Raw genomic sequence first — 9987 nt, 5'->3', positions numbered from 1 at the left:
TCCCTTCCAACCCAAACCATTCTATGATTCTATAAGATGCCCCTCGAGTAGGTAACAATACTGCACTGGCCCCTGCGAAGCCGGAATGACTCTACACTCAGCAGCTCAGGCAGACTGTAAGATGGCAGACTTTAGAGACAGGCCCATAACTTCAGTAACCATTAGTGTCTCCATTCCCAGTATTCACAACTTGTCTCTGAATGAGGTGTAAGATATGCTCCATAAACTTCACAGGTCTAGTGCTGTCTGAAATAAAATAGTTTATAGTATTTACACAACACACATTACAAAATTACTTGATACAAGAACAGAAGAGACCCAAGATTTTATGGCCTTGTCAGATGTAAAAATTTATTTATGCTATTTATCAAGTGTTTAAATTTACATAAAAGAAAACACTTCGGGTCAAATTGTCCATCAGTAAACCCTACATCAGAATACCCTTGACACTTCCAAGTACAATTTTTACAAGATGGCTTAGAACAGCAGAATCTCATAAATAATGGCCAACTTCACAAGCCTGAAGGTCACTACCTCATCGGTATTTCTCTGCTGAGCATGACCCACAGAACAGTGGAAGTCTTAAAACCATTTTAATCCCCAAACACTATGACTACTGCACTCAGAGGACTTAAATCACATTGCCCTGCATTAGTAACACCAAACATTATACCTAAAGATTTACCACATCTCCACCTAACAAAACATCTTTTTTTTTTTTTTTAACATTAAAAGAGAACTGTGCATCGAAACAACTGCAAAAATACACAGTCATCCATTTGGCTTGGTTTTACAATAAAAATAACATCAGTCACCTATTTGTTAACTTCATCTCGTGTTGTGTTCCTTTCCCCTCCCCTCTCACTTAGGAAACTACACTAGACCAGGCAATTTAATTGTAGCACTGAGGTAGCATATTTTAACTGAACAGAATAATAGGTCTGCTACTGTGCCTCCTCTCCGTTAAAGCACTAAAAAAAATCCCCACAGTTTTTCAACTTTTTTGGAGAAGACAGGCGTATAGTTAATTTCCAACAGCCACTCTATTTTGAATTCAAAGCACAAATCATCTCTGAATGGTAGATCCACTATACCAGCTAGAATGAATGAGAACATATACAAGAAGGAACTATGTCAGTTTTATTAGAACTAAGGTTACATTTTAGCTCTATGGCACCTATTGTTCCCTATTATGAAATGCATCTTTACAGTCTCTGAAATTTTATTTCAAGGACTAGGATCCTGAAAAAGGGCAGCTGTGCCTCAGTTCTTCTAAATGATTTTCACACTATCTAAAGAAATGGTGAAATAATTGCAACAAAACCAAAAGAAATCAAACAGACCTAATATAAAGTCAATAGGAATTAGCAACATGAGTATATTAAAAGAATCGAAGTTAAGGCAAAAGATATAACATGCCTGAATGAACTGAGAGCACTTTCCATTCACTTAAAAGTTAGAGCTGGGATAGCCTTAAAAAAAAAAAAAAAAAAAAGAAAACCCCCACCACCGCAAAAGTAGAAGCTTAGTTTCATAAAAGGTGAGATTAACAAGATCTCAGCTTCACTGTACCCAAGCCTGAAGCCTTAACACCCAGACTGTTTACCGAAGTAACTCTTAGAGACACCTGTATATTTAGGGGTGAATAGTAAACACTGACCCCAAAGAATGGTAGTAATTTTCTGCTCTGTATGCCATGCTGGTACACATAGCCTTGTTAAACTCTGTTGCACAGTACACAATCCTCGCCCAGCCCCAGGCTGGATCTCTGAATCCCCACTCTCCATCTTTCATGCAGCAAAGCAAAAAATTTATTGCAGTTAAAACCCCTTGAGTCAGCTGCATGCATACGGGAAATTGTTTTTCAACACCTTGGAAAGCAGACTGAGAACGTAGCTGAACAGACTGCTAAATAAACCCTCAGGAAAACACCTAAACAGCTGAGGGAAAATGCATAAGTTATAATGAACAATTCAAGCTGTTTATGGAGACTTTATGTTAATCTTTCAAGTAATCCAAGATGCATTCCAACACCTGTTATCAAAAATTTAAGGCTTTTATGAACACCCTCTTACATACAAAAGGAGTATTAAACAGAAGGAACTTGTTTACATCTGAAAAATCTCTGAAACCTGTTTATACAAATACCAATAAATTCTTTAATATTTTGTACAACTAGAAGGTGCACAGATTGGCATTCAAGCGGTCAATGCTGGCAAACATCTGAGACAATAACATGACTTACTTGGATAACAATATAGTTTAAAATGCCATAAATTAAAAAATAAGTTAGTTCACATTTTTTTCCCCAGCTTTTATGTACATCTTAGTCTTTAATGAGATTGTGTAGCCTTCTTCAGAAGCTCGAGGTCTTTCCGTCGGCTTTTGATTGCTCTGGCACAGCCATACTCTTCCAGTTGTAAAGGGATATACTTTTCTATCTGAACGAGCCCATGCCCAGCAGGACCAGTAAACAGTGTAATCCAGGATGGCTTAAAGTTTCCTCTGAAGCCCAGAAAGGCCAGGCTTCCTGTGACAAAAACAGCTCAGTGTTACTGAACCAGCCAAGCCCGTCCAAGCACAACACAGAACCAGTTAGGCAGGGAACGGCACAGCCCTCTTAAATTCTCCCCCCAGATTGTTCAGGACATTAATCCACACTGCACTTGACGTGCCCCTCACAAGGGAATACTGATTTGCAATTTCCTTTTTCAATATTCAGTATTAAATACTCTGAAATCTTAATTTGAAAACACAGCAATCAGGACAGTTATAAAACCTGATTTCAGAGACAGAACTTGTGCCAGGGCCCTGAATGAACAAGAGCTACCCCATGTGGCCTATAATGTGATCATCCATTAAAATACTATCTTTAAATTTGTTAGAACGGGAAATACTAGCCTGGCGCAGGAGATTGTTTAAAAATAGATTCACTGGGCAGGGCACAAAGTACAGGCTTTGGGAAAAAAGGCCTGAGGCTCTTTTTCTGTAATCCACAGGCACAAAGAACCGCTAGGCACTTCTCTGCTTGCAAGGAGTTTCACACAGTGCCCTTTGGGGCAACAGGAAGGGTTTTCTGCCTCATCTGCTGAAGGGCTGCCAACCCCCACCTCAACAAGGCAGCCCACACCAGTGCAAACTGGCATCCATCCTCTGCCAGCTGCGTCCTTTTCACACGCCCCGTCAGAATCCCACCATGCCAACACAAACACACAGACCAAGGCGGGGTCAAAGAAACGTGCAAAATTTCCACCAACCATTGCTCTGAAGATAAGGCGGTTTGGCTGTCCCCAGGGACATTAAGGCTTCTGATAAATTATTAGGAATTGCTACATCACCTCTCGTACTCAGTAGAACAACAGACCTGCAGAAAGGGTGCAGAGACAGCAGCTGTTACGAATGCAAAGTTTTCTTAATATTCTTCTATGTGATTTTACAGCTAGCTGGCCTCATCGTCCACTTGCATGAGAGTACTCATGCCATATCATTTCATGACATGGAAATAGCCAACTCCCTCTGAAAGCAGTACTTAGAAAAGCATCCACCTATAATTTTTTTTTTTAAACTGACTTTTAAATTTAACTTCAAAATAATTGGAAAGTGTTATTTAAATATAGTTTAATACTTTGTATCAAAAAAATCAAGTTTAGATATTGATCCAAAATTAGAATATTAGAATGCTAATTTTTTTGATACTTTTTATCTTCCTTTAATGATAAACAATTTTCTCCCTAGATAGGGAGAGAACAGTATGATATCTTGTCACATAGTTCTTGTCAGTGTCCTTAAGTGACCTTATTAAACAAAAAAGTTATTCTTGTTTTAAGCAAAGAAGTGCTACTGCATGATGTTTAGTTAAATAGATTTATCTGAGGTGACAGACAGGCAAGATGGGAAAAATTTAAGTGCTTAAAATTTGAGTTGCTTTGTTTTCTTAAAGAAGGCTAAATTGTCTGTTAAAATGCTCCTATGTTTCTCCTTGCCCCTCAACTTAGATACATGTTTTGATCACTTTCAGTGCTCCTGTATAGACATCGTTATTTAAATGCTCCTTAGAAAGCAGAGCTACAGCTTACAGGACATATGGGAAATAAATGTTCATTACACGTACCTTTGTGGAATTTCAGATTTTAAATATCCATCTACATGCTTAATGTCTACTCCAGAAAATAATTTGTTTCCCAGCACTGTGCCAATGCAGGCATCAACTACAACAATACGTATGCCATTATCCTTAAAGGGAAACATAGCGTCATTGACCTGAATGGGAAGACAAAAAAGAGAAAAGAACTTTTTCTTTCTTTCTTAAAGTTAATGTGATTTCCACAGCAATTGTACTCCAGTTTTAATCTTCACCTAGTTTAGACACGGTGGTGTCTATTTCCTTAGAAATACTTGCTTCTCCCTTGCATCTCTTCATTTTCCCCCTTGAGGGGACGCTTTCAGTGGGACTTCTGAAATTGCATGGGAGCCTTAAGTCCCTGGCTTCTACAGGGAGATCATACATTTCAGGTGACTTACTACCTGTCTTGGGCATTGCTCCTGCTTCAGGAAGCTTAAATTCAGGTATGGAACTACCTGGACTTCTTGGCAATAGTACAGTTAATCTGCTTCTGCAGCAGCCCAGTTCCAGCAGAGTTTCTTCCTACAGAGTGCTCTTACGGCATACATATTCCCATAGAAGTCTGCAGCTCCTAAGGTTATGCTGCTCACATGCCACTGTCTGTCTAAACTCAAGAGTTTTATTATTTCAACCAAGCTAGCACACTGACATTGCAGAATGTACACCATGTACAGACTTTAAGCTTTGTTGTGTGAAGCTGTCTGCAAACGCGATTTCAGCATCACGTGCAAGTCTCCTTCAGCATCTGATTAGAAAAGTTGAAGTAAACCACTTTTTATACAGTATTACATCACTAGGCTTATTGGGATTGCATCAGAACAAATACAGAACTCTCTATGGATTCTTTATTAATTGCCATTTTGAAAGAATTTAGCAAAGCTTAATAGCTTGAATGAGTCATCCCATTAACTCACCAATCTGTTAGCACAAAAACAATTAGCGCAAAACCGGGTTCGTTGCTGTGTTATTTCTCCAAAAGCAGCCATCAATAAATGTATATCCATCCAGATTTCAACATGAATTTGAAGTTTTAATCTCTCCCTTACTGGTACAATTTTCTATCCAGCAGGAAAGGATTTGATTACAAAATAGAGCTTTGGAGCCTCATCTTCTGAGGTTAAAACATCAGCTTTCTGACTGGTTGGTTTTTAAACTATGAACCAACACTTTTCATTCAAGTGAAGAAAATTAAGGTCAGCATTACGTAGAGCTGTACAACTATTGTAGTACAAACTGCTAAAAAGACAGTTAAAAGAAAACCATAAAGAATACTTACAGAAATAAATGCTTCCTGACCTCTGCTTAGTTCTTTTTTACCAGATGAATTAATCTGCACAAGGAGGTAGTTTTTGTGAGGATCGCTGGTGAATACCGTCTGGATATCAAATGAAACATGTTAAGTACACATATCCATGCGTCTTCAACACTTTATCATGCCAGACAATTTACAACAGACTGCCCATGCTCCAAAGCAAATGCATCCATTTGTCAGTGACATTATTTATGTACTAGCAATGCTCATAAATATCATTATGTATAGTGTAACACATTTTATTCCTTACTTTCAGTATTTTTCTCAGCTTGTATAGCTAAAACGGATAATGCAATTTCAAGGTCATGCTAATAAGCAAAGATCCGAAAAAGAAGAGAGAAGGTTGGCCAACAGCATACAGATCTCTGCAGCAAAGCTATCCTACTACATAGAGTACAGACAATACTGTAGTACAAGACATCAGATCTACCTATGTCCCTTCTCCATAGCAAGCAAGAGTAAGGGGAAGCAGTATTTTTCAAAGAACAAAACCTGAAACCTTTGTGCTACAAGGGACTCCCTGCCTTCTAGCGTACAGGAGATGGACCGCGTGACCATTGCAAACTGGTAGGTGCAGTATTCTGTGCTGAAAAACTGAAATTCTGCCTTAAAGCGAGTAGACAGCAACACCAACTAAACAGTTCATGAAAGTTTGTGCTTGTTTTGTTTTACCTGAGTTGTGCCGCATTTTGTACATGGTACAGTAGTTTTTACTGGCATCCGCTTTATGATGGTTGGTGCTTGGTAGTACTTTGGGTAAGCTTTTGCCATGCAGTTACTGATCCCTTTTGTTGAATCTTTGGTCACAATCTTGATCCTTTCACATCCCTGAGATGAGCAATAACTGTGACCATCCCTATTATATTTGGCTTGGAGAAATAAAAAAAGTAATCTGCACAAAAGGGGGAAAGAAAATCTAGATCAGTTGCTGGGAAGATAGGCATTTATGTTAAACCTTAACAGCTATTTTTCATGATTTTCAGAAGCAGAGGAACTACTGCATTCACTTCTGCACCATTGTTCAAACGTCCTCAGAATATCTACAATTTACTAGAGTTAGGAAGTCTCTACTGACATATCTGAAATTACAAACAATTAAAGGAGACATCATTATGAACGCATATGCTTTGAAAAGAACAGCCACTCCTCAAATCAGTGGCTTGCAGGAAACAAAAAACAAACTGGAGAGCAGAAGTATTTTCTTTGATCATAGATCTTTGCAGATACCCAGAAGTAACTGTTTAAATATACAACTTCACCCACCAGCACCAGACAATGTAATTGTACTGTTGCAAATGCCTGGAAATGCAGTTTAGGGGGTAGTGGTCATTAATGTTCACAGTACGCAGAGACTGGTAATTCTTCTATTATATATTTGACTGTTATCACTGTAGCTCTCAGACAAAAGAAACATAAATGTCTTTTCAAAAGCTACATTCACTACAGACAGACAAAGTAGCAGATAAGGGAACAAAATAAATAAGAGATAAAATTGTAAATTAAACATCAACATTTGCAAAACACCCAAGAGATGTATGTAGGACTTATTTTACTCAAAGTTGACCATATCTTAAGCCTCTCAGAAGGATCTCTCTCTGAAGTAATTTTGAGAGAGACTAGGAGTTTTAAGTACTTTCAAGAAGGATGAAAACAGATTAGGATTTTCAGAAAAACATTCTTAAATGTTCTTGGAACAGAAAACTTCTTGGAAATTTCTAGAATTTTCAATTTAAGAAGACAACAAAAATTTTCTTTGAAGACTTAGAAGGTACTTCCTAAAAGACACTGCTCTGCAGCATACAAGACACCACATTTTCCCCAGGCACGGGGTAGGAAATATCTGCGGGAACTGTGGTGGTCTTGGAAAAGTATTTCCATGACAACCACTGTATTTCAGAGATTCAAAGTCACATAAGGTATTCTTTCAAACAGGCTTTGGGCTCCTTTGCAGCAGCTTTCCTCTTATGCAGGTGTCTCAATCAGTTGCTTTTAACTCTATAAGAATGGACATTTTAAGGTTAAACAACATCTTCCAATAGGGTCAAGTTACAAGGAGTTACCCAGTACTGTTGTCAAAGTAAAACTTCTTGTCTGATCGATTCTTTTCAAGCTCCATCATTGAAGATACAGGCACGTAGCGCTCTACCTTGCTTGACAGAGCAGATGATCGCCTTTGAAAGGTTTCCAATACTATATTAAAATCTGTATTTGGTTGATAACAAAGACCAACACGAATCCAGTCATTCCTGAAAACAAAATAAAATGTATGATTCACCATAGGAACAGTTTAGATAACAATGCCCAGCAAACATCACTTGGAAAAAAAAGTAACAGGAACACAAAAAAGCTCCCACACCCTTCTTCCTCTCTCTACACAAAGTGTTTCATTATGTTATAGTATCTTTGGTACTCCAAGGATTTTATACTTTAGACCTTTAATAAGTTTATCTGACAATAAAATCAAATACGCTAAACTATTCAACTGCAATTCTGCTCAACTTTACTACTTGGAGATTTTATTCTCCAAAGTATTTTCCTTGAAGACACTGTACTGGACAAAAGCTTAACTTTAGATTCAGGTCTATTGCTTAATCTTTTGCTTCTCATACTTTAGTATTTGTAATTCCCCTGCCCCCACCCCCAGAAAACCCAACCCGAGATCCAGTCCTACTGATGGCTGCAAACTCTCACGCATGCTAATTCTGCAGGACATTACTTCAGTAGTGCCTTATGGATGAGTGACATGAAAGAAAGTAAACATACTTGTTGAAGTTAATGAGATAAAGATAGGTGACATTTGGAGCTTTTCCATTCCAATGTATTGTGTAGCCCTTTTGGAGCATCACTACTGGCTGGTATTGCTGAAAGACAGCTCTCTGATTAATACCTCGAAGAACCATGGGATTGGCAGGGTACTCATCTCGTATGATAGTCATGGAAAGATTCTGTCCATTCCAGGTTTGGACATAAACCTACATGATATTAAAGAGGATGAAAATAGGAAGGATTTGGACACTGTGCAAAAGGAAATGAAATAGTGAAGAATTACCTTATTAGCCGAAATGCTGCAATCTGACATTCTCAGTTACGCAATACACAAATATCTCCTGAAGGAGAGCCCTGTTTGAAAAACTATTGTAGATTTTGCCCATTTCACAGACCAAAAAAGTGGAGAGAGGGGAAAAAATATATATAGAATCAGCTATGGTACCTGGCCAAACTCACAGAGAACAGGAACCAGAATGAAAATGAGACCTATGTGAGATTTGTATTCAGAAGGTGGTATTTAGCATCTCAACTTTAAAAAAAAAAAAAAAAAAAAGAATAAAATCCCCTTAAAACCCACTCTGTGAAAAAAAAAAAAAGACAGAACTCCAGTGGAACAAAACACCTCCAATACAAAAATGTTTTAGCGGATAGGGCTGCAACACAGAACTCCTGGCATGCATACACATTTGGTTTTACCTTGCAGCATCTAACACTGTACTCACAGTTTGCTTGCTGAAGGGAACATGACATACACAAATGGCTGAAAAGTATAATATACATAAAAGTATTTTTAAAACGTCAATTTTTAAATAAAAAATTATGTAGTTTTGTAGTTCTTACACTTCCCTTGCCCCAACAAGTTGTTTATATTGTAGATTTGCCCCAAACAGAAAACTACAAGAGTACTAGCCTGTGCATAGGTCCCACTGCAAACCACTCCATTCCATTCTGTAATATTAATGCATTTGGGGTGTTGAATCAAGTAGTTATCCATTCTGCCCACATAGGTATCTTTGTAGTCAGTCACTGAACCATCTAGATCATGGAATATTGAGTTCTTGTCACCATCCAGATCTCCTTCTTCAAACCAGGGACCAGGTTTTCCAAAGAAGACTTTCAAAGAAACCTGGCAACAACAATTAAAATATTATTTTTTACCCCAGACAAAGCACAGACTAACACTTGCATACAGAAATTTGACAAAGTTGATTTAAAACCTTTTGGCAAGGATAGTGGAATCTTGCAAAACAGACATTTTTAGTAATAGGCTCAGGCCAACGCTTCATTCCGAATAGTGTTAACATTTGCAACTGAAAATTCATTACTAAGGATATACCAAACCTTACAGAAATCTCCTTTCAGCTTTACCATTAGCCATCAAAGAGATCACTATTAAAACATCCTACATCTCCCTTGGCATTATTTTCTCCTTGGCAGACAAAGGATGCACCTTGAGTGACTTCCAACCACGACAGAGACTCTGGAGTAGGAATGTATGGAAAAGATGACCTAGGGCCCTTAGATGTTTATTTTAAATACGTCAAGAAGCAAAGAAAGCCATTTGCAAGAATATAAGAAAACTTGTAATAAACTTACGTTTGGACCAAACTTCACAAGAGAAATGTTGTTTTTTGGTGTCATCTGCCACGGATTTTTCATCAAGAATCCAACTGCACTGGTAAATCTGTCTGGAGTTGGCACAAAGTTTTTGAATGTACACTTGGTAAGGTGAATAGGTCCATCATAAATTTGAAAGCCTCTGATTGGAAATGTCCTGTCAATG

The 9987-nt window shown here is 38.0% G+C and overlaps 1 protein-coding gene across 13 annotated transcripts in view; it reads right to left on the bottom strand.

Annotated features, from left to right (window-relative positions):
* Positions 1–324: 324 nt before the first annotated feature.
* The window catches only part of CEMIP2 (cell migration inducing hyaluronidase 2), a 60135-nt gene continuing 50472 nt past the window's right edge, over positions 325–9987 (bottom strand). For all 13 annotated transcript variants that reach the window (XM_054809116.1, XM_054809127.1, XM_054809129.1 and 10 more), the window contains 9 exons: positions 9801–9978; positions 9115–9330; positions 8199–8407; positions 7496–7681; positions 6108–6327; positions 5400–5498; positions 4112–4260; positions 3258–3364; positions 325–2530 (listed from right to left, as the gene is read on the bottom strand). In XM_054809116.1, coding sequence (XP_054665091.1) covers positions 2334–2530; positions 3258–3364; positions 4112–4260; positions 5400–5498; positions 6108–6327; positions 7496–7681; positions 8199–8407; positions 9115–9330; positions 9801–9978 — 1561 coding nt within the window. In that variant the 3' untranslated portion in view covers positions 325–2333. The remainder of the gene's footprint in view (positions 2531–3257; positions 3365–4111; positions 4261–5399; positions 5499–6107; positions 6328–7495; positions 7682–8198; positions 8408–9114; positions 9331–9800; positions 9979–9987) is intronic.

Source organism: Grus americana, chromosome Z (assembly GCF_028858705.1).
Source record: "Grus americana isolate bGruAme1 chromosome Z, bGruAme1.mat, whole genome shotgun sequence".
NCBI lineage: Eukaryota > Metazoa > Chordata > Aves > Gruiformes > Gruidae > Grus > Grus americana.
The sequence above is the reverse complement of the archived record's forward strand: the minus strand, read 5'-3'. Positions and strand labels throughout refer to the sequence as shown.